Consider the following 27986-nt stretch of genomic DNA (forward strand, 5'->3'; position numbering starts at 1 on the left):
GCTTGGGTTATGATCCTGGGGTCCTGGGATCGAGTCCCACATCGGGCTCTCTGCTCAGCGGGGAGCCTGCTTCTCCCTCTCCTGCTCCCTCTGCTTGTGTTCCCTTTCTGTCTGTCTCTCTCTCTCTCTCTCTCCTGGGTCAAATAAATAAATAAATAAATAAATGAAAAGAGTCATGAGGGTGAATGGTAGTGATGTGAATTTAATAACATTTTACTATTCACTCAAAAATGATTAAGATGGTGATTGTTTTAAGTGTATTTTTACCACAATAAAAAAGAAAAAAATGAAGTTCAGGTGGATCAAATACTTGTTAAGCACAAAAATGTATTAAAGGAGTAATAGAACCACAAAAATTTTGCTTGGCAAAATGCCAGTAAGGCAAAATTCAGATAAATATTTGTAATTCCTAATTACAAAACAAATTCCCTCAATGCTAGAGCTCTTAAATAAGAAAAATAGGCAGAAGACAATACACATGGCCCTTTAACAGATTATAAGATATTCAACCTTAATAAATGAAATTTAAACAAGGAAACCCCACTTTTCTTCCATTCATTTCACAAGGGTCAGAAAGTTTACTGGCACAGGTGGGAGCAACCGGGTGTCCTCCCATATTAGTGAGGGCTGGGAGCTGGGGGCTCAGTAACCTGGAAGACGGTCATAGCAAAATAGGATCTTTTAACTTGACTTCTATATGGATATGTATACCATATGCATGTGTGTGATATGTGTAACACACACACACATCAGCGTGCCAAACAGAGGGCAGTCTGTCATGGGATTTCAGGAGGAGCTCAAACAGAACTGGATTATAGAACGGACACCAGCAGCCACTTTCTTTCCTCAGCGATATCCACTGATTAAAGGTACGTGTGGAGTTTCTACCCACAGACGTGATACCGTCGCACTATCATGAAGACTGTAGATGGCCAATGATCCAGATACACACGGTTCAGTGAAAATGGAAGTTACAGTGACAGCAGCTGGTGCTGTATACGCTTTTAAGAATATGGGCTGATAGAAACACTCATGTACTAACGTATGCAGAGAATATTTTGGAAGAAAATACAAGAAACTAAAAAAAAAAAAAAAGAAAGAAATGAAAATACAAGAAACTGGTAACTAGTTGATCCTGGGGAGGACAAGAACATCACTTTCCTTAAACTATTCGTACTGTTTCTCAAAATGAAAACAAAACTTCGATTCAAGGCTCATTTTAATGTTTAAATATTATGAAGTGTCTTTCCTACAATTGAATGGTAAAATGTTTTGAGCCAAATGCTATTAATTCAAGAACCAGGTCTGACATTTCTAAAACAGTGAACATTTATATATAAAGTATATACATTTGAAAGTATTTTTCAATCATATATAGTTATTCTAATGAACATATTAACATAAGAATCCCAAATGGGGGAAAAATGGAAATAAATTATGATCAAATCTCAGAGCTATCTGTTGGAAGAAAAAAAATAGAAAGTTGGTTATAACAGTATAAAGGCTTCAGCTTAAAATAAGTAAGTGACCCATTTGGTTCATTTTCATAGATAGTTTTATTTGGTTTTTAGAAAAATAATATACAATAACTGGAACTTCAGTTCTTTTAAATAGTTTTAAATTAAAAGTCCACAAGTGAGAAGAGGAGTGGATTCCCACAGGACAATACTGTTTAGTAGAGTAGCAGACAGGAATTTCTGCAGCAAGTCATTTCTAGGAACCACAGGAACTGAGCAAGTCAGCTTCCCCACCTTGGACAACACAGGAGTGAGGGGTTTCCTCTTGCTTCTTTAGTTTGACTTTGAGAATGATTTACATAATTGCCTATGCTACCCACTACAGCTTTGAGTAAAAACATCTGAATGGAGGGAAGCAGGCCCTCTAGGGCCTGTGCGAACAAGCTGGCTTTGGTCAAACCAGAGCTTGCCTTTCAGTTGGGTTTGGTTTCAGTTGGATTTAGATGCGTTATGATTACTTGTCAGTCACAGCTCAACTGGTAGCAGACGTAACAAAACTCAAGGCTTGGAGTATTTGTTAATGCCATTTATTTTGGATTAGGCCCCTGCTTTCTCCTGGACATTCTTCTTAATGAGTTCACAGTATCCAACAGTGTTTGTGAAAGCTACTTCGCTTTGGCAGCCATCTGACTTCCAGAGTTGAGAAGGGGGCAGTAGGAGTTGCCTTAGTTTTGTTTGGCCCCTATATACCCCACACCAGCTACTTTGTGCCGCAGCAACTCCAGGCCTGCTTCCCTTAGGAGCACGATCTACTGTCCACTGGTTCTGGGACTTTTCAAGGAATCACAGCCTCATCAGTGCGCCAGCCAGAGGCCAGTCTGTCGCGGGGTTTCCTGAGGAGCGTAAATGGAACCGGACTGTCGAGCGGACACCGGCAGCCATCTCCTTTCCCCGCTGCTGCTCGCAGCTGCTAAATAAGGAGAGTGACGAGGCCAGCGTCACAGCAGTGCCAAACACTCGTCGGATCGGGACAGGTGAAAGCAAGGGACGAATTAGTAGCAGAGCTGGAGGGTGAATTAGGAATGAGAGGAAAGAGTTCGGTATTTTGTTCTCTGTTCATCTATTTCCTGCTTAGTTTTCTTGATGCAACTAAAGATCTGCTTAAAGAGCGCTTTGTACTCCGGAGGGGCCGTGGTGGTGGGGGAACTGACGCGCTCTGGGGTGGCAGAGGCCGGCTCCCAGCTGCTGGCGCCGGGCTCGGGCTGGGCATTGGTCCCGGCCAGGTCTCTGGCCAGAGCCCTGGAGGTCTGCACCGCCTTGTGGGACAGGGAGTCCTCCTCCTGCTGACACTTCTTCAGCAGCTCGTCGTACTTCACCTTCAGGGCGCTGTACTGAGTGTCCACCTCGTGCAGAAGGGAGATGCCCCTCTGCTTCACGGCCCTGGCCCTCCGAATGCAGGTCTCCTCGTGGCCCCGCACGATGTCCCCGCCCGCCAGGCTGCTGAGCACCGTCTCACTGCTGCTGCGCTTGAGGGGCTTTCTGTGTGCCTCTGGCCCAGGCAGGAGCATCTCCTCCAGCAGGCTCTGGCCGTGTTCTCTGAGAGGGATGAACAGAGAGTCTGGCACCAGCTTCTCGACTCCATTCACAAAAGGATGCTCCGACTGCAGCATCTGCCGCATCTCGGCCACCTCGGCCTCCAGTTCCAGGGCCCGCGCTCGGTAGGCGTCCGCGGCGCCCAGCTGCTGTTCCAGCTCGCTGTTCTCCTTGAGCACAAGCCCGTACTCCTCCTCCATGGCCGCCCGCTTCTGCCGCTCCACGCTCAGCTGGGCCTGCAGCATCGTCACTGTTTTCTTCAAATGCTCATTTTCTTCTTCGTCAGGGCTTTGCTGGCTTTGCAAGGAAGTGATCTTCTCGGCAAACACGTGGTCATACACAAAGTGTCTGAGAGAAAAATGTTGAAAGAATGTATTACCAAAAAAAGGTGTATATGTTACACAGGTCAACTGGGAATGAAAAGAGGGAGATTAATTTTTTCTTTCAACTCAGTATTTTTCAGGAACTGTGACAGTGATCAATTTTTTGCCTTTTCTGCACAAGAGCAGTGGTTAAAATGTAACTGTGCAAGGCTAGCAAATAAACCCATGTAAGAAAACATAATTTTTCTGACTCTTTTTTTTAACCATTGAAAGTACTACAGAGGGACACCTGGGTGGCTCAGTTAGTTAAGCGTCTGCCTTCAGCTCAAGTCATGATCCCGGGGTCCTGGGATCGAGCCCCACATCGGGCTCTCTGCTCAGCAGGGAGCCTACTTCTTTCCTGCCTGCTGCGCCCCCTGCTTGTGCTCTCTGACAAATAAGTAAAATCTTTAAAAATAAACAAATAAATATTAGAAGTACTACAGAACACCCATTCTCAAAGACCAGAGGTATGACTGATACCTGTCAAGGAAACTAGAATGACCCAGTGGTTCTCAACCTTGCCCGCACATCAGAATCACCAGAGCAACTTTTCAGCGGCGCCTAGAGATCCTGATTTAGGCCTGAGGGACTCATTGGTATTGATGTTTGAAAAAGTCTAAAGTGACTTGATGAACAGTCAAGGTCGAGAGCCAGAAGCCAGTAGCTCTCCTGTGCAGAGTTGCTGGTAATTTTAACTGTGTTTATTTGTGTGATGATCTGTGTCTGCCTCTCACGGAGACTGGAAGTATGAGGGCAGGGACTGTATTTTGCTCGCTGCCCCTCCTGTCTGGCACAGCACGTGCCATATACCAGGTGTTCAAGGAGCAGTTCTTAAATATGCCGTCTCTTAACTCTACATTATAAAGGCATTTCTGTAGGCAAAAAGCTGGTCTCATTGAAATTTCCAACTTTTTCCACTCTATGAAACACAACTCCCAAACCTGTAGTCTCTCAGAAGCACTGCACCTTAGTTTAGCTAAGAGTTAACAGGAAAAGCACTGAAATGAATACTCCCAAGACCGCCAAAAATAAGTTTTTGCAGAATTACTAATACCTAAGAACTCTACCAGCTGTAGGTCTAAGTGGCTTTGCTCAAACCACTTGTAGTCTAATTGCCAAGTGGCATTTTTTTTTTTTTAAAGATTTTATTTATTTATTTGACAGGCAGAGATCACAAGTAGGCAGAGAGGCAGGCAGAGAGGAAGGAAAGCAGGCTCCCTGCTGAGCAGAGAGCCCGACATGGGGCTTCATCCCAGGACCCTGGGACCATGTTCCGAGCCGAAGGCAGAGGCTTAACCCACTGAGCCACCCAGGTACCCCTCAAGTGGCATTTCTTAAAAGGGTCCTTTCTATCTACTGAAGTCTAGGATGTGTTGTGGACACAAGATACTCCCCTGCTCATCAGTGCCATAAAAGGGCAGGCTCTTACTGGCGGAGGTCGTACAGCTCTTTCAGACACGAGAAGCTTGGTGCCGATTTCTGGTCACACTTCCCCTGGCTCCTTCTCCCTTGGCCAGATGACTTCAACTCCTCCACTTGGCTCTGGAGGTGATCAATGTTGTTTTGTAGGCATTCGATTGTTTCGGTCAGACTGTGAGGAACAGACAGAAGCCATTTGCTGCTTGTCATGTTAAATTAAGGGCATAAGCAGTGAGGAGAGATTAGTTGCCAGCCATTCAAACTGGGCTTTCTTAATTGGAAAAGACTTCTATTTAATCTCTACTCTCCATAAAGAATTAAATTAAACCATACCCCATATTGACCGAAACCCACTACAGCCACATTCTATTCTAGTTTATACTAAATGACTTTCCCCAGGGCTTCCTCAATGGCTTCTAGAAAATTTACCTCAGAATCTTTTGCTGTGAGGCCTTGCTGTCAGCAACTAGCTTTTGATTTGTTTCTTCCAGTTCCCTTGCCGTGACATCTAATTGCTCATAAACCTTTGCATGCTGTTCGTTCATCTGCCGTAGAAGCTCCACCTGCTTGGTCAGATACTGTAAGAGAAAAGGATTGCGACCAGGTTATACATTAAACAGACAAAATACCTACAGTGCTCCGACACCAACTGGGTATCCTACAATTAAATTCTGATACTACCGGCCTGCAGTCACCCCACTAGAAGGGCTCGTTAGAAGGGCTCGGTCCCATGTCACTGTCCCACCACAGACACCAGGTGCAAGACCCAGAAGCCACCTGCACTTCTGACCAATCAGCTGCAAAACTGAAGGTCCCCACAATCTCCCCTCAAGTTCAATAATTCACTGCATTAACTTATAGAACTCATGAAATCACTTTATTTACACCGACTGCTTTATTAAAAAGGTTAACTACATGGAAGAGAGGCACAGGGCCAAGGACAGGCGTGGAGAGGCGCACCGAGCCTCTAGGTCCTCTCCAGACGCACCACCCTTCCAGCACATCCGTGAGCTGGATTGTTTCAGGGGTTACTGAAGCTTCACTGCATAGGCACGTGTGACTAAAGTCAATCTCCAGCCCAGCCCCGGTCCCCCCACCCCAGAGGCTAGGGGTTGGACTGATGGTCTAATCCTCTAATAACATGGTTGTGCTCCTTCTGGTAACCAATCCCCATCCTATCATTTAGGGAATTCCAAGTGTTTTAGAAGCTCTGAGCCAGGAGCTAGAGATGAAGATCAAATACATGATTTTCATTATGCCACAATGCCACAGGTTTATCTTATGTAAAGAAAAACTTTAAATCCCAGTTAAAGTACTTGTCTAATAGGAAATAAGTACAGGCCATCCTTTACATGTTTACTTACCTTTTATTTTTATTTTTTTTTAAAGATTTTATTTATTTATTTGACAGAGAGAGAGATCACAAGTAGGCAGAGAGTCAGGCAGAGAGAGAGAGAGGAGGAAGCAGGCTCCCTGCTGAGCAAAGAGCCTGATGCGGGGCTTGATCCCAGGACACTGAGATCATGACCTGAGCCGAAGGCAGTGGCTTAATCCACTGAGCCACCCAGGCCCCCCACATGTTTACTTACCTTAATGCTTACCAACATCCAACATATCATGAGGCTAGTCTACTCTTACAAAGCACAATACATGCATAAAACTAATATTCAACAAGAAAATCTAAAAAGACTGACAATCCCTCAAGAGAAAAAGCAATGGTACATGATTAATGTTTAAGCAAAAATATCATGTTTTACAGAATTAAGAAAGCCTAAAGTAGAGAATTTTAGGGGACTTTTTGTCTGCGGAAAAAAAAAATCCAGTTTTTTTTCTCCCAGGGAGCCATTCTGGACCCAAAAATGGGGAAAATAACATTAAGCAGAAAGAGATATTTAGCTTACTATGATTCAAAGATTCTTATTTTTAATACTGTGAGAGTGTTATCACTATAATCCTCCTTATCCATGAGAAATATGCCAGATTATTTATTCTGATAATGCTAAGATTCCTTTCTAAATAGCCAAGGATAAAGGGAAATAATCACAGTCTTCATGCTTCAGTGTTAAATTACATTGGTTCCCTCTCCTACTCAACTCTACCAGAAGACAATGAAACACAGTATTTATTTCAAATGAAATATTCATAATATTTCTCTGGAGCGCGACTATAAAGAGGAAAAAAACGTAGGTTCGAAGCATCACCAATGATCAAATGGCAACAGAACAATGACATGGCTTTAAATTCATTCTTTCCATCCACCCATCCATCCATCCATAAATCCATCCAGGCTTTATGCCCAGAGTGGAGCCCAATGTGGGGTTTGAACTCACAACCCTAAGATCAAGACCTTAAAAGTCAGACATTAAACTGACTGACCCAACCAGGTGCCCGAAGACATGGCTTTTATTTATTTATTTATAAAGATTATTGATTTTATTTATTTGACGGAGAGAGAGAGAGACAGTGAGAGCAGGAACACGAGCAGGGGGAGTGGGAGAGGGAGAAGCAGGCTTTCCGCTGAGCAGGGAGCCTGATGTGGGGCTCGATCCCAGCATCCTGGGATCATGACCAGAGCCAAAGACAGACGCCTAACAACTGAGCCACCCAGATGCCCCAACATGATTTTTATTTTTTAAAGATTGATTGATTTGAGAGCGTGCGCGCGCACGTGAACACAGGGGGAGGGCTCGAGGGAGAGAGGGTCTTAAGCAGACTCTGTGCTGAAGATGGATCCCAGTCTCATGACCCTGAAATCATGACCTGAGCCCAAACCAAGAGTCAGACACTTAACGGACTGGGCCACCCAGCTGCCCCAAGAAAAGTGTTTTTAAAGTCATGTCTTGGGTACCTGGGTGGCCCAGTCCATTAAGTATCTGACCCTTGGTTTCAGCTCAGGTCATCACATGAGACTGGGCCCTGCAGTGGGCTCCATGCTCAGCAGAGTCTGCTTGGGATTCTCTTTTCTCTGTCCTTCCCACTTGCTCTAATAAATCTTAAAAACAACAACAACATCTTTCTTGGAGCTTTTTATACAACTATACCGTTGATTCTTGAATAATGTGGGGTTAAGGGCACCAGTTCCCACAGAGTCAAAAATCCTTGTATAACCTTTGACTCCTCCAAGACTTTAATAGCCTACTACTGACTGGAAATCGATAACATAAATAGTTGATTAGCACATTTTATATGTTTATATGAACTAGATACCATATTCTTATAATAAAGTAAGCTAGAGAAAAGAAAATCATGAAGAGGGACACTGGGGTGGTTTAGTTGGTTAAGTGTCTGCCTTTGGCTCAGGTCATGATCCCAGGCTCCTGGGATCGAGCTGCCCCCACTCCCCTTAAGGCTCCCTGCTCAGTGGGGAGTCTGCTTCTCCCTCTCCCACTGCCCGTCTCCCTGCTACTGCTCGCTTGCTCTCTCTTACATAATAAATCTTTAAAAAAAAATCATGAGGAAGACAAAATCCATTTACACTACTGTTCTTCCCACTCCCCCTTTTTAAATTAACGTACTAAGTATTATTTGTCCCAGGGGGATAGGTCTGTGAATCATCAGTCTTACACGATTCACAGCACTCACCATAGCACATACCCTGCCCAGTGTCCATAACCCAGCCACCCTATATCTACCTGTCACCCCCCAGTAACCCCCCTCAGTTTGTTTTGTGAGATTAAGAGGAATTTGAGAGGCGGGGGGCGGGGGGGATCGTTGGGGGTTGGGAGAGAAAAAAATGAAATAAGATGGGATCGGGAGGGAGACAAACCATAAGAGACTCTTACATTACTGTTCTATATCAGGAAAAAAAAAATCCTTGTGTAAGTGGATCCACACAGTTCAAACCTGTGTTGTCAAGGGTCAACTGTACAACTGTATTTGCAAAGCTAATAGACTTCCTTCAAAGACTGTGCTAAATGATTTTCAGTGGGCTCTTTAAAAGACAATGTAGCAAAACCTTATAGGACCTTTTAAAATAATCTAGTTATCTAACTTGGTAGCAACGTGTTGAGAAAACACAACTCTCATTGTGTTTGAGAACTCTCAACGTGTTGAGAAAACTTCAACTCTCTCATCTGAAACTCTTGGGGCCAAAAAGGTCTTTGGAAAATTCTTTAAATTTTAGAAAGACAACATGGCACATACACCATACTTTAAAACATCCTCACAGTGAGGTGAGGGCAGCACCCTCTAATTGACATTAATATTTCTGCACTGAAAAGTATGAATAAGGATTATAAACAGTCTCACATCATCAGTTCAGGTTAGGGTTTGCTGCTAAATGAATTTGCTGCAAGCTTAAGAAAAAAGTAATCTTGTTTTACAGAGCCCTTTGGGTTCAGAATTGAAAATAAGGGGTTGTGGTTCAATGACTAACCTATCTTTTAAGACTTAAAGTATTAAATACGGGAAGTGAGCACACACCGACCACAGTTCCTGTAAAAGCTTGTGCGTGTGTGTTCTTCTCCCTCAGTACCCACCAGCTTCTCCTAGGAGGAGGTCCTTAATCCTGTCCTCTGGTTAGCAATGTCATAGCAGATTCCTGTCACTAATGGGAAGGTGTTCAATCTCTTAGGAACAAACGTTTAGAGTACAGGGATACATACAATAAGTTCAGAAATCTCACAAGCTACTTACTTTTATATCAAGTATAGGTCTCAAGTATTCTTTGGAACTGATTCACAACAATTGAAAAAAGGCTAACGCATAGACCAGACACTAATTATTAATTTACGACAGGAGCTGTCTCTGCCCAGTGATTAGAATAGTCACATCCTCTTAGGACACATCCACCTCGCAGAGTGCAGATGCGAGGTCAGTTCCCACAGAAAACTCTCGGTGGGCAGAGGATCAGAGAAAAGGACCCGGTGGGAGGCAGCAAGAGCTAAGCGCATAGGCTCTGGGGTGAGAATTTGGTTTGAAGTTCTGCTTCACCACTTCTAACCAGGTAACCTTTGGCAAGTAGCTTAATTTTTCTCATGCAAGATTTCCTCATCATCTACCGCACAAGGGTTGCTGTAAGGTTCAACTGTGTGAAGGGTTCAGCATGGCATGGGCATATGGTAAAACTGTTCAGTGAGACGCAGCTGTTGTCATCTTACCTATAGTTACGGTTTGAAAACAGTGTGCTAAGATTCATTTGGGGGCTTTATTAAGCTATAGGAATTTGGGCCCCTTTCCCCTAAAATTCTGAGTCAGTGGGACTGGAACAGAGCCAACACTCTGCATTTTCAGCAAAAACCCCAGGTGATGTCAGTACAAGTGGTCCACGGATCACACTTATTAGAGAAATGCTGATCTTGGACCTGGAAAATCCTGGGTGTCTCCCCTTCCCCAAACTAATGCCTCTTTCTCTTGGGTCCAGGAGGCATCAGCATTCACTTGGATCAATAATGATTCTTAAGCTTAATGTTTACTCTTTCCCTCCTTAGGGCTTAGTTTGGCTGTAGCTCTTCACTAAGATGAAGCGATGTTACAAATACCCCGGCAGCTTTCTTCGCAAGCGTCACTTCGTACGTTCCTAGTCACACATCCCTGCAATAACACACTGGCTGTCTTGACCTTGTGTGCAGCTTCCTCAGTCTACCTAAGTATGGACTCTTTACAGATGGCTAATTTTAATCTACTAAAAAACTAAAGTTTTTAGAACTATTATGGATAATTCCAAACACATAAATGGGGGAAAAAATGGTTTAACGGACCCTCACGTATCCATCGTCCAGTTTCAACAATTATCTATCTTGTTGCATCTCTACTTTTCTTCTCTCCTCATATCCAGTCATTTTAAAGCAAAACCAAGACATCTTAAGTCAAATATACATATTCATGTATTTCTGAGAAAAGACTTTTCATTTTAACTATGTTCTAATCATACCTAAAAGAACCCCAATAATGCCTTACTATCATCTACTTGTGTTTCAGAGAAAATTAGTATTTTCCCACCTGTCTCTTAGGCGGCTCTTCTAGCGTCACAAGGCAGCTGTTAATTCATCCTTATGTTACACTCGGTGTACCTTTATCGTAAAACTGTGGAGTTACCTCACTCTAAGCAAGCCCCCCTTCCTTTCGGGGATGTTTTTCCCGGCTGGCTCCATCTAACCAGCAGTTCTCAACCTGCGGTCCACAGAACTGAGAGCATCTATGAATTTGGGTGAGGGAGAAGTTACATCTTCATTTTTCTCTGGTTTCTGACATTTAGCACTTCCTTTGATTTTGAATGGAGGCAACAAGCCATCAGTAGTATAATGGGGTACCTAGGACTTCATCGCCAACAGAAATCACAGGTTATTTTCATATAATTGGATAGTGGTGGCAGAAATCTTGATGTGTTGGTTACATTCATCACTATTTGACATTAGTTTTTAGACTGACAATTAGATCTGGGTATTTAATATATTAATAACAAAACACATTACCACATCACACACTTATTTTTTCAATATTTTGATAGGCATTTCAATATAACAGATTCCCTTTTATTCTACGTATTTTAAGGCGATTATCACAGACCTCACGAGGCAACCAAAGGGATCAGGACACAAAAGTGGTTAAGAACTCTGACTGTCCTTTAGGCTTCTGGTCAAGTGTAAACTCTCCCAAAGCCTTTCCAGACCACGCAAGCAGCACCCCCCCCAAGGCACCTTATTCATTTCCTTCAAAACAGTTAGCACAACAGACCACCAAAACGCTTACCTGTCAGTGTCCAGTCTTTCTAACCCTCCTTGAAAAAGAAAGCCTCTTCTCTTTAGTCCATTTAGCACAATTCCTAACACATAGTAGGGATTCACAAAAATACTGGCTAAATGGCAGTTTCTTTCTTTTAAGTAGGTTCCACCCCCAATGTGGGGCTTGAACGCATGACCCTGAGATTAACAGTCGCATACTCTACCGACTGAGCCAGCCAAGCGCCCCAAAATGGCAATTTCTACACCTCTATTCTCAACAGCTTATCATGCTCTCTACCACAACTAAGACGGCTGAAATATTCAGACTTAATTGAAAGACTCTAAGAAGGGCTTTGGTTATAACCCTCTTGGGAAAATGTCCTAATAGTCACAAATTCCCTCCCCTCTTGCCCCAGTTATAGACTTCTCTGTATTTATTCCCATGGCACAGATACTTCCCAGTAATCTGAAAGACATTTATAACTCCCACCAGCTATTATGTGGACCCCAAACTGTTGCCCCCTTTTATTATTTATTTTTTTTAAAGATTTTATTTATTTATTTGATAGAGACAGAGAACAAGCAGGCAGAGTGGCAGTCAGAGAGAAAGTGAGAAGCAGGCCCCCCACTGAGCAGGGAGCCCAATGCGGGACTCAATCTTAGGACTCTCGGATCATGACGTGAGCCAAAGACGGGCGCTTAACCAACTGAGCTATCCAGGCGCCCCACTGTTCTTATTTATTTATTGTCAGAGAGAGTGAGCACAGGCAGACAGAGTGGCAGGCAGAGGCAGAGGGAGAAGCAGGCTTCCTGCTGAGCAAGGAGCCCGATGTGGGACTCGATCCCAGGACGCTGGGATCATGACATGAGCTGAAGGCAGCAGCTTAACCCACTGAGCCACCCAGGCGTCCCGTCACTGTTCTCTTTTTAAAGATATAATGTTCAGGGGCGCCTGGGTGGCTCAGTGGGTTAAGCCGTTGCCTTCGGCTCAGGTCATGATCTCAGGGTCCTGGGATCGAGTCCCACATCGGGCTCTCTGCTCAGCAGAGAGCCTGCTTCCCTCTCTCACTCTCTCTCTGCCTGCTTGTGATCTCTGTCAAATAAATAAATAAAATCTTAAAAAAAAAAAGATATTGTTCAAATTAGAGTTGTAGCCAATATAAAGGAAACAAGTAAATATTCAAATAAAGTACAAAGAGGCTACAGCAGTCCCCCCTTATCCACTGAGGATACATTCCAAGACCCCTAGGAGGTGGCTAAAACTGTGGATAGCACTGAACCCTAAATATACAACTATGTTTTTCCCCTATATGTACATATACACCTATGATAAAGTTTAACTTATAAATTTGCCACAGCAAGAAAGTAATAAAATAGAACAATTATAGCAATATGCTGTAACACAAGTTATGTGAATGTAGTCTCTCTCAAAGGATCTCATTGTGCCGTATCGCACTTCTTGTGATGATGTGAGATGATAAAATAGCATGTGACGAGATAAGGTGAGTGAGGCAGGCACTGTGACACAGTGTGAAGCCACCACGGATCTTCCGACCATGTGACGGAAGGAGAATCATCTGCTTCTGGATGGGGGCTGACCACAAAACTGAAACTGCGGAAAGTGCAACCACAAACTGGGGAGGTGAGGAGGACTAGTGCATTAAAAAAAAACAAAACAAAACTACAGTCAAGTCCCCCTCGTTTGATATATAAACCTGTAATAAAAACCACAATGAAACTATCTACAAAGAGCTTGTGATGTTTTGGTCTTAGAGGACTTGGCTTTAAGGACAGGGAGGTTGTTTTCACATGGTAGTTTAATCTTATTATTATTAAATCAAAACGAATCAGAAAAGCCCTTTACTCCTCCGAGAATCTGTAATAGGTTACCTAACAAAGACGTCTGACTAAGTTGGTCAGCAACTTAAAAGAAAAATTACTAGCTCTCTTATCAAGTGTTGATATAGGGCCAAAGAATCAGAACTCCGTGTCGGCAGACACTGCTTTAAAGCTTGTCTTCCAAAGTTTTAAATCAGTATTTACCAAATTCTTCCTGAATCTAGAAGAAAATGTGTTCACTGATTTTCTACCCTTCATTTAAAGGCACAGATAGGGACGCCTAGGTGGCTCAGTTGGTTAATCCACTGCCTTTGGCTTAGGTCATGATCCCAGGGTCCTGGGATCGAGTTCCATATGGGGCTCCCTGCTTGACAGGAAGCCTGCTTCTCTCGCTGCCTCTGCCTGCCTCTCTGCCTGCTTGTGTGTTCTCTCTCTCTCTCTCTCTCTGGCAAATAAAATCTTAGTAAATAAAAAATAAATAAATAAAGGCACAGATAAACTTCTAATGTTCTGGTTTTCTCCATTTAGAATCTTTGATACATGGCCTCAAATGAATCTGACAGGACTGCCAAGATCCCAAAATGCAAGTGCCAAAAACTGCTCAAGTACAAAAACATGTGTCATAGTAAATAGCAGAAAGGGAGATATTTGAACAAAACATGGGGAGGGGAATACGAGAGCAGCAAAAACACAGGCAAAAGTGTCAATGTTATAGGCAAGAGTATCAAAGTTTAAGTTCCATGAGTTACACACACGTGTCTTGGAATTTGCATGGAGTGCCACCTTGACTAGGAGTACAAGGTTCAGGTTATGCACAAAAGCTATAAATAGGTCACCTTAACAACTGAGACAAACCTTTAAAAAAGAGAGGCCAGTAAGATTTTATTAGCACCTACTTGTACCTGCAGAACTCTGACAGGAATGCAGGAAAAGAGAGAGACAACACAACTAAAAACACGTAAGGAATAGAATGGAAATTTGGCTTTTAGGCAGTATTGGGATTATCCTTATATTAGGGATTACCACCCAAATCCTCTAAATTTAGTATCAAAATGACCTTCTACAATACTCAAGAAATATTTCCTATTACCTTTGAAAAACCACTTTTCCCTGGTTAAAATATTTCCCCTGTAGGAAATTTAAGGGGGAAAAAAGGGCATGAATATGAAAATAAAAACCCCCTATAATATAATCTCACTATTCAAAGCTTGGCTTGTTTTTTAAGATCGATTTCACAGTAACTGAAAAGATTTATTTTTTTCTGAATTAAGATTCTTTCATTACTAGAATTCTTATAACATGGATCAGCTGTGCAACAATTTATACTGTCTAAAATACACACACTTACATGACCTCATCCTCTCAGAACAACCCTGTGCCAAAGTAGTGCAAGCATTCTTATCACCATTACACAGCAGAGCAAACACGGTTTTAAGAGGTAATTTACATGCCTAACATCTCCAGCTATTTGCCATAGAATCGAGGGCTTAAACTTCAATCCCCTAATGCTGAGGCCAAAGCTCCTTCCATCACCTTAAAAAATGTCCAAAGGTATAAACCCAGAGTTTAGGAATCATTCGAAGCGCTTTGCAAATTGTTCATCTGTTCCTCTCTTAAGATACAGACTTTAGGGGTTACCTGGCTGGCTAAGTTAGTAGAGCATGTGACTCTCACATCTCAGGGTCATGAGTTCAAGTCCCATGTTGGGAAGAGTGCCTACTTAAGAAAAACAAACCAAAACAAAAAAACAACAGATACTGATTTCAACAAGTATTTACTGATGATGGATAAACTGATGATGGATGACCATGGATAAACACAGCAACAGCCTTCAACAGTGCAATGGGAAATGGGCGGAGGGGCTGGAACGGATCAATAAATATACAGTAGAATATTGGTAAATGCAGTAAAGGAAGCACAAAATGCTTTAAAACTTCCAAGGAAGACATAAGCTCTTGAAACCAGGGAGGTCCTGAGGCCAGCAGTGAATCATGTCACACAGGCTATAGGCATCTCTGAAGCCAATCATTACTTTCAATAGTTTAAATTTTTTTACATTGAAAGCAATTACTAAGGGGGGCCTGAGTGGCTCAGTCTGTTAAGCGTCTGCCTTTGGCTTGGTCATGATTTCAGGGTCCTGGGATTGAGGAGCCCCACAGCAGGCTCCCTGCTCAGTGGGGAGTCTGCTGCTTTTTCTCCCTTTGTCCCTCCCCCTGGTTTGCGCTCGCTCTCTCAAATAAATAAAATCTTTAAAACAAAATGGAACTGGGGCTACTGTGTAGCTCAGTCAGTTAAGCATCTGCGTTCGTCTGGGGACATGGTTCCAGGGTCCTGGGATCAAGCCCCAAATTAGGCTCCCTGCTCAGCGGGGAGCCTGCTTCTCCCTCTCTCTGTGCATACGCATTCTCTCTCCCTCTCTCTCTCAAATAAATCAAATCTTAAAAAAAAAAAAAAAAAAAAAAAAACACTAAGAAAAAATACTGATCAATTTTTATGAGGATTATTTGAAACCCACTCAGTCTTTGAAAGCATATTTGTAGTTCTACTTACAAAATACCCTTGACAGTTTCCTGGTTGTCTATTTCTATAATGTCACAGTTTGGGGGATTTTATCCTAGTATTTTCACCAGTTCTGCACAATTCTTTATCCATTCTCAGTAGTTTGTTCCAGTAGCATTCTTCTGGATTGTCTCATTTCAAATTTTTCTGGGTGGCTGGATAAGGACTGACCTTTTGATTTTCAATTGTTATCTTTTCCTAACTTTAAAAAATGATCATGTATTACTTTTCTAGTAAGGAAAAGTCCCAATAAACAATCTGAAAAGTTAGTTTAAACTTGTACAAGTGGTAAAGTTCAAACAGGCTAAATCTAGATGTTAGAATACTGGTTAGTGGGAGTGAGGACAGGCAGAGCTGATAATGTTCTCATTATCTGGGTGTTGGTTGCATCAGTACACTTTATGAAAACTCATTCAACTATATATTTAGGATTTATTTTTTTCTGTATGCATATTTCAATATAAACTTTACTTATAAAAGAAAAAAAAACCGACATAAGGTTTGAATTAAAGAAAGAGCCCTTATAAAGCTTAGAGGGTTCCTGAAGTTCGCAATGATAAGTAACACATAATGCAAGGGTCACCTTTTAGTAGGGAATTAGGCTCTGTGGGTGCCTGCTTCCTTTTATAAGAGCATCAAGTTTTTCCTTGCTTTAGACTACTGCAAGTTTATGTTGTGACTTGTAAGTCCGCACAGGAAAAGCTGTGACCTGAGCTTTGACAGTGGCGGTGATGGGGCATGGGGATCCCTCTGGCTGGTAAGCATGTTTAACCGGCCCTGCCATTTCATCTCCCCATTTTGTCCCATCCCCACTGACTTTCATAAAGTAATTCATAAAAATAAAGAAGAAAGCCAACTGCAATGGCAGAGAAGAAATCTATGAAGGTGCTGTTCTCAATCAAAACACAGCTTTGGATTAAGAGTAAAATGTTGAGGGGTGCCTGGGTGGCTCAGTGGGTTAAAGCCTCTGCCTTCAGCTCAGGTCATGATCCCAGGGTCCTGGGATGGAACCTGCATCGGGCTCTCTGCTCGGCGGGGAACCTGCTTCCCCCCCCCTCTCTCTGCCTGCCTCTCTGCCTACTTGTGATCTCTCTCAAATAAATAAATAAAATCTTAAAAAAAAAAAAAAAGAGTAAAATGTTGAATGCTACAATGATTTATGAACTAGAGGACGGCAGCTCTATTATGGAAACAAGAGATTCAAGAAAATGGTGCCAGAATATTCCAGGCTGAATTTATTTGAATGGCTTATACATATATTTAACTTAACTTTATATTTAATCATTAATATCTGAACCGGATACCACATTTCCATTATACTTTGCAACATCTTACAGAAAACAATAGATGGTATTGTTATTTGTAGATTTATTTTTAAAAGATTTTATTTCTTTATTTGAGAGAGTGAGCGAGTGAGCAAGCACGAGAAGAGGGTCAGAGGGAGAGGGAGAAGTAGACTCTCTACGCCTCACCCCCCGCCCCGAACAGGGAGCCCAATGCGGGGCTCGATTCCAGGACTCCAGGATCATGACCTGAGCCGTAGACAGATGCTTAACTGACTGAGCTACCCAGGTGTCCCTGGTACTTGTAGATTTAGAGAATATCAAAGATCTGTTGATTTTTTCCCCAATGTCAACAATTTGTCTTAACTGTTTAATCATCCTCAATACCATGGGGTGGGGGAGTTAGGAAATAAGTAACTTAGATCATAAAGGAATTGTATTCGTGATCTCCTGTGGTAACAAATAGGCACCTTTCTTTTACGTATGCAAATACTTGTGCTTTTTTCACTTATACTTGGGAGATACTCTAAAATAGGTATCAGTTATAGTGATTTAAGGTGCTTTGACAGAAAACACCAATACAGTGTATTAAGACTATGTTTCTACCCAAGAACAAATAGATGTATTTCACAGTATGCGACAGTCTTCATGTATATGCCCTAGGATTGCTCTATGAAATCTGTATGTCTATGACATTAAGCAGGGATGAATTCCTTAACAACATGACACTCGGTTAGTTTTAACAGTTTTAAAAATGCCTGGTTTTTCTGCATTTTTAGGTTTCTGACCAACTGTACAATTATGGGTAGGCATGTTCTATGCTCTTTTGATATAGAATATGCTAAAAATCGTAGCTGATAACTTTAGTATCATTTAAGATACAACTTTCTAGAATCATGAGTCTATTTCCCACAGAGCCAGTCACATCACTGACTATATTCATAGATCCTGATGGAGAGGATCTACTGTACACACATCTTAAATATGGCTCTTATGTAAAACTAAGGATATTGAGATTACGAATTTGCCTTATTTTTTTAAGTTTTTATTGTTTTTAAGGGTGGATGGACAGAGGGAGAGAGAATCTTAAGTAGGCTCCATTCCCACCACAGAGCCCAAAGTGGGGCTTGATCTCACAATCCTGACATCATGACCTGAGCCAAAATGAAGAGTCGGAAGCTTAATGAATGAGCCACCCAGGTGCCCCACATCTTGCATTTTAATGCCTTAATCTAGTATCTTTCATTTTAGTTTGTTAATCTGGGGGAAAAAGTACTCTTTTAATTTAAAAAAATCTACCAAAAATGTAAATAAATTAAGATCATAGCAAGGACAAAGAGATATCCATTTTATGATTTTTTTTTTTTTTAAGTAAATTCTACCATATTACAGGACTTGAACTTAAAACCCTAAGATCAAGAGTTGCATGCTCTACTCACCAAGCCTGCCAGGCATCCCTGATTAATTCTCTGAATGGCACAAGAAGTTTAAACACATTATGAAACCGGGTACTGCAACTTAAAAAATTTTTCCTTCTAAACCCAAATTTAGGATGATGTTTGGCAGTGGTTGGAGAAGAAAGAGAAAACAAGGAGGGGCCTCAACAGTGCGGGTAGTTGTTTCGTAAGCTGGGTGGTGGGTGCACAGGTGTTCACTGTATTATTTCCTTATCCCACTTGGCATATCTGAAATATTATGTAATTCATTTAAAAGAAAAAAAAAGAAGCATAATATTCACAACTTTATTGTTTTTACATACTGGTAAATACTGGACCATTTGCTTCTAGTATACTTCAAGGTGAAGAGAAAAATTTCTTTCATCAGACATATATTGCGAAAGCATAAAGAAAATATAAATCATACGCCCCACCCTCTCCAATGGTTTTTGGAAAGTGCTATCTTAGCAGAACATGATTGGTCAACAGTGGCAACATGCCACAACTCCCAGTGTAATGCTCTTAATGAGTAAATTACCTCAATTTCCTGTAGCTGCTCCTGATTGGTTGTGTACATCTGCTGAAGAGAATCCTCCAACTCTGTGTTCCGATCCAGTAGCGTCTTCCCCAGTTCAGCAGCAAGTTGGAGATCTAGCACAACAAGTGAATTTTAGGAGAATGCAAATGATCTCACTTCAACATTTTATATAACCCAGTCCTTAAAATAAGAATGAATCAAGACCTAACCCAACACATAAAGTCTAAGTCAGATCCCAGCGGAAGGTGGAATAGCACAGAAAGAAACCGGAGTTCTACTTAAAATTCTGTTGAGCTGGGTCTCTCTACTAGGTAATGTGTGCTCTTATGTACCCTTACTTGTAAGACTGAAGAATAGTGATCTACTTTACAGAGAAGTATACATTAGTTCGGAAATAATCATTCACCATGGTAATGTCTAACATCATAATTATTTGCTCATGGATTGGACTTAATTCATAACCTCATTGTCTGCTTTTTTCCTGGAGACCTTTGAGCCAAAATATAGGTATATCTTTCAATAGTCTCTGAAGTTCCCATGAAATCTGGCTGCTATGAATTCAACTATCAAAGTAAAATTTGTGTTACGGATCCTGGCCTCCTAAGGAGACTAAAAATTAAGGCAAAAAAGGGAAAAATACACCAGTAATAAGAACACAGCCCCAGGTCTCTCATTTTTTTCCCTTCTTCTCTTCATGTCCTTCTCCAAAACGAGCAAACCAGATAAGCAGCGCAGTGACAGTTTTTAAGGTAATTACATGTCAGTAGCTTATACTTTGATTTAGTACAAAACCGTATTTCTATTTTGAACCTCATTTTTCAACTCTCTCTCATCTTAGGCATATATGTACACAAGACAGGATTTGTCTATACCCTGGAAATAAAAATTTAATGATACAAACAAGGACACCAGTATAATAAGACAGGTAACTGAAACACTTACTTGCATAGCAAGTTGCATGGTAGGCCCTTTAACATAGTGAGAAATGCACTGAACTGAGGAGCAAGGCCTGAGCTCGAGTTCTGACTACCATTTACCAGGTGAACACTTTCAGTATGGGGACTTTAAAGGTCCCTACACTTAGTATTTTTGTCTAGAGAGAAGACGGCCCTGTCAGTGTGAGATTGTGAACATCAAATGAAGTGATAAAGGAGGACTTCAGACACTATGCTGCATGCAAAGTCCAAGTATTATTAGTACGCACTGACTCACAAACTCATGTTTTTATTGCTAGGTACTATGCTACTAAGCTTTAGCTATAGAACCATGCATAAAATGGATGAAGTTCCTGTCATCCAGACACTTCCAGAGACTAACGGGAGAAACCAGACAGCAAATAAATAAATTTGCCAATGGGATAGAACACTTTTCGTTCATAAGGGCATGCATACATTCATTATTAATACCAGACACTGTTCTAGGCACTAGGTATACAAGTATGAACTTAGCTAAAAAATTCCCTGTCCTCAGGAAGCTTCTATTCTATTGGGAGAAACAACATAATAGACTATCAGACAGACAGTGGTAAGTGCTAACAGGGGGATAAGAAGAATGTGCATGTGGAAGGCTGAACTTTAAGAACACGTGACAAGGGTGACATTTGAATCAAGATGTGAAGGAACTGACTAAATGACCCCATAGATCAATCGAGAGAACCAGCATTCCAGGCAGAGATAAAACACGTACAAAGGCTCTAGGAAGAGGCGTGACTGGAGCTAATAAGGAGTCCAAGGAGGTGGAAACAAAAGTGCATATGGGGGGGGCAGAGACGGTGACAAGTCAGAGGGGCTCTAAGGTTCCCCAGCCAGCTTGTGTAAGGCCTACGAAGGTCAAGATTTTGGCTTTTCCTCTGAGTGAAAGGGAACCCAGAGAAAGCTTTTGACAGGATGAGTGGCCACTGTAAACGCGCTGCAAGAGACACGACCGGAGCAGGGAGGAGGCTGCAGTCGTCTGGGTGAGGGCGGCGGGGACTGCACGGGCAGAGATGGAGAGAAGAGGCAGGAATCCAGACACGGTTTAAAGCAGAGCTGAAAAGAATTATCGACCAATTAAACGTGATGTGTGAGAAAGAAAAACAGATTTGGTGATCATGAATAAAGGATCTATTTTAGAAAGGGTGGTCACAAGGAAAATCTGAGGGGACATTTTAGCTGAGGCATGAGGATCTTGCCATATAAACAAGCCCGAGGAGGCACTGAACAGGGAAGAACTTAGTAGAGTCTATGACCTGACCAAAAGCCAGTGTGACAGAACCATGAAGGGGAGAGTGGAGAGGAGGCGGCAATCAGAACATGCAGGATTTAACCCATGGTAAATAAAGAATGTTTAAATTTTATTCTAAGCATGATGGAAAGACATTTTACTTCATGTCATAAAAAGTAATATGAAAAAATATTATGAAAAGAGGGAACCTCACTACATATGCTTTTTTTTTTTTTTAAAGATTTTATTTATTCATTTGACAGAGAGAGATCACAAGTAGGCAGAGAGGCAGGCAGAGAGAGAGAGAGGAGGAAGCAGGCTCCCCGCTGAGCAGAGAGCCCGACGCAGGACTCGATCCCAGGACTCTGAGATCATGACCCGAGCCGAAGGCAGCGGCTTAACCCACTGAGCCACCCAGGCGCCCACTACATATGCTCTTTAAACTTTAAATTTTTAGAGGTTGACAAATAAGGTTTTGTGTTTACTCATTACTACCGACATTAAAACATAACCTAGAGAAAGTAGTAAAAGAAAAGCCACAACTTTTATTACCCGGTCCTGTCCATTAGAGTGCATAATTAGTATTCTACTTGGTTAGTTTTCTCTCACTGGGAAAAAAAAAAAAATGAAGCATCAACACCTACCACACACTACTTCAGCTCATTTTAAAACATCTTACACCCATTTATAATAAATCAGTCTGTATGCCGGTAGACAGGTGTTAAAATACATTCTCTCATGATTTAAATATTAACAACATCTATTAACGTGGGTAAGACCTCAGATAACAAGTCTATGAAATAACATCTTCTATTCACAAGGCATAGAACCTTTACAAACAGCTCAAAGCATTTAAAAGACTTTACTTTTTCTATCTTTTCAAGGCACTTAGCCTGGATTTTCAGTGAGGCAATTTGAAGCACAAAGATGCTAACTGACCTGACCAAATCAACATGATGAGTCACAGCGAAACAGAAACCTCTGTCAACAGGTTCTAACTTCACAGTCCTCATACTGGGAGCACACCACAGGGAGGTGTTTTAGGTAGGGAGTTCATTTCTCCTTGAGGTACTTAACCTTTTCACTTGTTTTTGGAGATAGCAAGGAGAAATCAGAGTTGAGCTACTTGGCTTTTATTGCCTGCTCTGCCAGGGAAAGCACACACAATCCCAGGCAAGCTAAATTCCCATTTTCATTAAATGCAAAAGGAACTATGCTGATGCTCCAGAAATAACTATTCTGTTCTCATAGGACATGTAATGTGTATACAAGCCCCACAAAGAGCCACTGTGCTTATTTAAGACAAAGCATATAAACATTACCCAAACATTACTTCAGGCTCTCCTGGCCTGTTGTAAGATGGTAATTCCTCACTGGGAAGGACTAGAGACTCACCAAAGATTTTTTTTTTAAGATTTTATTTATTTATTTGATAGAGATGACAAGTAGGCAGAGAGGCAGGCAGAGAGGCAGGCAGAGAGGCAGGCAGAGAGACCCGATGCAGGGCTCGATCCCAGGACCCTGGGATCATGACCTGAGCCGAAGGCAGAGGCTTTAACCCACTGAGCCACCCAGGCGCCCCACCAAAGGTGTTCTTAACTAATGATCAAAACCTGAGCCAAACCCTCTTCCAGACTCAAGACTAACTTGAGACCATCTTCTACTACTTTGATTCAGTTAAGAAACCATCTATCTACTCCTTAATACACAGCCAGGAGTGGCTTTCCTGCTTTGGCTGCTGCAGAAGGAGATGCCAAGCACAGCACTGTGCCAGTAAACAGCAAGCAGAAAAGAATTTGAGACTTGTCCTTATCTCAATCCTTATTTCCAGTTAAACAAAGCCCCAACCTGGTTCAGTAACCTGAGGTCTCAATCTCCTAAATATTTCATAAAAGTTTAGGGTAGAATTCTGGCAAAACAAGTCTCAACTACAAGTAAGTGTCTGTGAAGTCACACTGCATAATAGGATATTACTTCATCTGTTAGTTTAAAGACAAGGGTCTTTTTTTGGTCTTTAAAAAAAAAAACCCTCATTTCCTGTTGTGTAGCATCTGGCTTCCATAACCAAAAGGAGCCAAAAGTTGGCAGTAAGCCCAAGAAGTGTTTCTAAATAATGAGTGGGGGGAATGGCAGAATGCTCAATGTCCTTTATATTTTTAATTAAGGCACAAAAGGAAAGGTAACAATACAGTTTTGAAGCCTTATGTACCTGATCATCTCTATTTCTCAACAAGAATTTTCATCAAGAGGTTGTCTTTTCTAAATCCTATTGAACTGAGCTAGGCAGCCACAAAAATACCACACATTTACTGCTGGCTTGAGAATTACAATCTATCAATACCTTCCTATGTTTAATATTTCACTAATTAATCTTTGCAAGTGATAATCTACCTTAACAGTGTAAAATGTAAGCTCTAAGCAGGTACTCTACCCAATCCTATGCCAAAGCAAAAGATTAGCTCTGGCAGCTGAGTGATTTTTTTTTTTTTTTTAAAGATTCTTTATTCCAGAATTCTGAAACTTTTAAATTCCCCTGCTATTATATTTTTATTTTACTTCAGTTTTCACAAACTGTGAGGACAACATATTCCCGTGTTAGCTGTAGGCTGCAGCTGTAATTCAACAACATTAGGGCTGACAGCTTTTCCTATTACAAAATCAAATGCGTCATTTGGTGATGTTTCTGTGTAACTCCTGTTGCCAACGTTACTGTAATTGGGAAAGCAAAAAACCTGAATATAAACATCAGAAAAATGATGGTGCCAGGGGCACCTGAGTGGGTCAGTGGGTTAAGCCTCTGCCTTCGGCTCTGGTCATGATCCCAGGGTTCTGGGATCGAGGCCCACATCAGGCCCTCTGATCAGCAAGGAGCCGGTTTCCTCCCCCACCCCTCTCTGCCTGTCATCTCTGTCAAATAAATAAAATCTTTAAAAAAAAATGATGGTGCCAGTTTTTTTTTTTAAAGATTTATTTATTTATTTATTTGACAGAGAGATCACAAGTAGACAGAGGCAGGCAGAGAGAGAGAGAAGCAGGCTCCCTGCCGAGCAGAGAGCCCAACATGGGACTCGATCCCAGGACCCCGAGATCATGACCCGAGCCAAAGGCAGCGGCTTAACCCACTGAGCCACCCAGGCGCCCCAATGGTGCCAGTTTTAATGACCCTTCAACAACGATTCAGCAAATTAGTTGTACACATGGAAAGTGTACTCATCATGAAAAGGAGGAGAAATATGAGGGTTCCTTTAAACTAAGATCTAATTTGCTGATCCACCTAGTAGGAACTTGAAACCTTATTCCAAGCTTGCACAGCTCACCAAATGACAATTATAATAGCAGCTGGACTAAAAGAAAACTCCGTCTCTGAAGTCTTTCCACCTTGTTCTCGGGGCACATTTCAAAGCAAGCACCATCATTACCTGCACAGAAGGCTCCTGCTGTCCCAGAAAGGATCTTACCCATAGAGATCATTGTCAGTATTCTTACTGTGCCAACTCAGCCCTCTGACAAAAGAGTCTCTTTATCAAAGTGTTCTGTAAAAGCAGAGGGTTTTCTCCTTCTGCCTGCACAAGCTTTACATGTTTCTAACAAGGTATAAATGGTGGACCACATCCTTCCGAGGTTAGAATTTTTCCGCAATTTTAATTTAAAAAAGAATTCCCCAGCAAATTTGATGTGGTCGATTTACTTAAATAATGTTTCTATTGCTAAAGGAAACAAGTTTATAGTTTAATGACTTTGAAACATTTTTAGCAGCTCTCTCCAAACAAGGCTTGCTCAGTAAACTTCATAGTGAAGACTTAAAAAAAAAAAAGGAAACAGATGTCTGCATTTGATAAAATCCCATTAGATGTGCTTATCAATCTGTTTAACAGGACAGAGTTGTTTCCAAACTGTATGCAGCATCAAGTATCTACTGAGGGCCTCCCTTGTGCCAGGCACTATAGCTGCGCACATAGCAGGAGGCACTATCACCAGGCACAACTAGTAAACAGATTCCTAGACTGTCAATTCCGGGAGTAGGACCCTATCTATTCTGTCTTGTGGATAGGCACTGTGACTGCGGTGCCTAGATGAATTCCTGGCACAGACTCAATAATAAATTCTTCAGAAATTAACACACTTAAAAATTCTTTAGAAGTTTAGATGTTCTGTATATGTGTACATGTTAATTTTTAAAAGTTGGGACAAAGATATCCTTTTATTCACCATACAGACTTCCTTCTTCTATAGGCCATATTCACAAGTTGTGATTGTTGGAATTTCACATCTATTCCTACCCCATGCACTTGGGTTTTGACATATAGGGTTAGATGTAAAAATCTTTTGAAAAGCAGGAAACAAATCCCAAATGCAAACTGACATTAAGGAGGTTTGGACCTACGCTCATTACGGTTTCATTAAACTTGAACAGCTGATGGCTCTGCTTTGATCAGAGGTTAAAGAGTTCCACATGTCATGGCAACAGGTTGCATCTGTTTCCCATAGACTGAAATCTTACAACTGGTCGCTCCTAACAACTTCCCACAGGGTAGAAGTGCACTGTGGATTAAAGCGCCCGGTGGAAGGGAGCCATGAAAACAGTAATCCTGTTTTAATATTTGTTGACTCAGGTCAACAAATATTAAGACTGAGCCTCTATTATATGCTTAAGTTTGTTAGATTAAAAAGGGGGGGGGGAAGCTTCACAGATCTATGCTTGTTAAAGAAAAATATTTAGCTTTGATTATACAAACTGCTTCATTTATTGTAGGGATATGCTGCAACTGTGCAGTGGTTGCCTCATTAATCTTGGAGAAAGTATCTAACTAGGCCATCAATCCTTATGGGGAATTTTGAAAACAGGTTTGTTAAAGCCTAAGACAAATCTGCCTTGTGGACACTGAGAACATATGATGGCAAATACTGCACTGCAGTCACTTAACAGCTTGGGCTATTTCAGTGAAACGGTGAACCACTGTGGTTCAAGTGACTGTCCACGACATATCCAAAATCACCTTTCCCCCAAAGAGCTTGCCTGTATTCAGAAAAGGCAAACAAAACAAGTCATTCAAGCCTGCATCTCCCCCGCCCCCCACTCCCTGTTCCCACCCAGTTCAACGATTACCATGAGCCAACATCATGGTTATTTCATATTCAACTAAAGGAGATGTTAATTCTCAGTGCAAATTTAAAGCTGAAAAAGTTGATTTTCCCAGAACTGCAGAGACCGAAGACGCCTGAAAAAACTTCCCAAGGAGTGTTCAGTAGAGTAGCTAAGAAAGTTTGCTCTCAAGTTTGGCGTGGAAATCCTAGCCGCCCCCCAAACAGTAGCTAGTCTACGTCCACAGCTCGATGGGAGGACAGAATGAGCACCAGTGATAAGAACCCACAAAAATTTGCAAAATTTGCAAAAATTTGCATCCCCAAATGCAAATTCCCTCGGGTTAATACACATCAACAAGGTCGGGGCACTGGCTCCACACGGAAGGCTGCTCTGAGAGGTCTCTCTGGAGACAGCTTCGGCAAGAGAGCCAAGGCAGGCCAGGATCTGAGGGTCTTGTTTTTAACGAAAAAGCTAGGGCGCGAACTGCAAGAAGCCGCAGAGGCACCAGTGCCCCAAGTCACTCTCACTTGGCATCTACGCACAAGCCCCCCCCCCAAAACGTTTTCGACTTCCTAACACCCAGCTGAAGCAGCTGCAAACCGGTGATAAAGGAGCGATAGGGTCTAGGCAGCGGCTGCGACTCCTCGCTCTGAGCGTGTGGGTTCAAAACGTGCACTTGACTCGGGGCGAAATCGTTGGGCCGTTGTGGCCTCGCTTTCCCCATCTGGGAAATGGGGACCAGGGTTCCTCTCGGAGGCATGGATGGAGAGAGGGGGAGGTGGGCGGGCCCGGCACGGTTCCTGCCACCTGGCGCGGCGACCCCTGCCACCTGCCGCAGCTCCTGCTCTGGGAGGGCTCGGGGCGGGCTCGGGGCGGGGGGTCCCAGAGGAGGCGCGGAGGCCGCGGGGGTGCAAGCCGGGAAGGGGCCGTGCGGCGCCTCCTAGGGACGCGGGGAGGATTCAATCAGCCAAGCCGCCGAGCGCTCCCGACCGGCCCGGCCCCCACGCAGGGACCCGCCCGGGCCCACGCCAGGTGAGCGCCGCCGGCCCTTCCCGCACCTGGCGTCCACCCGGCGCCGGCAGGTGCAACTTTGTAACGGTTTCGCGCCCGGGAGCCTCCCGCCAGGCCGGCCGCCCGCCCGAGGTGGGGGTGGGGTGGGGTGAGGTGGGGGTGGGGTGAGGTGGGGGAGCGACCGCGCCCTCACCTTGCTGGAGGTCCTGGTGGTCGTACCACGGCTCGTCCTCCTTCATCTCAAACTCCTCCACCAGGTTTTCCGCCAACATCTCGGCCGGCTCCTCCGGGGGCAGCGGCCCCCGCCGCCGCCGTCCCGCCTCAGCCGCTGCCCCGGCCGCTCCCCCGGCTCCTCCGCCCTCAGCCAGAGCCGCCCTCGGGCGGGACGCGACGCCGCCCCGGCTCCGCCGCGCCTCCCGACCAGACCTGCTCCCCGTCCGCACGCCGCGGACGGGCTTCCCGGCCCGCCTCGAGCCGCCCAACGGCCCCGACCGCCGGAGCCCCGGCGCGAGCGCCCCGGGCGGCCGGCACTCGGA

The 27986-nt window shown here is 43.0% G+C and overlaps 1 protein-coding gene across 2 annotated transcripts; it reads right to left on the reverse strand.

Moving 5' to 3' along the window:
• Window positions 1-1532: 1532 nt before the first annotated feature.
• CDR2 (cerebellar degeneration related protein 2) lies at window positions 1533-27986 on the reverse strand. 2 transcript variants are annotated; one of them, XM_059154743.1, is made up of 5 exons: window positions 27644-27986; window positions 19152-19264; window positions 5264-5412; window positions 4845-5006; window positions 1533-3398 (listed from the first exon to the last, which is right to left on the reverse strand). In XM_059154743.1, the coding sequence occupies exons 1-5, from the start codon at window positions 27720-27722 to the stop codon at window positions 2534-2536; spliced, it is 1368 nt and encodes a 455-aa protein (XP_059010726.1). In that variant the 5' UTR covers window positions 27723-27986; the 3' UTR covers window positions 1533-2533. The 2 variants fall into 2 exon arrangements, with proteins under 2 accessions (XP_059010726.1, XP_059010725.1); XM_059154742.1 differs by lacking the exon at window positions 19152-19264 and having other exon boundaries at window positions 27644-27782.

The sequence above is a fragment of the Mustela lutreola genome, chromosome 17 (genome assembly GCF_030435805.1).
Source record: "Mustela lutreola isolate mMusLut2 chromosome 17, mMusLut2.pri, whole genome shotgun sequence".
In the NCBI taxonomy this organism is placed as follows: domain Eukaryota; kingdom Metazoa; phylum Chordata; class Mammalia; order Carnivora; family Mustelidae; genus Mustela; species Mustela lutreola.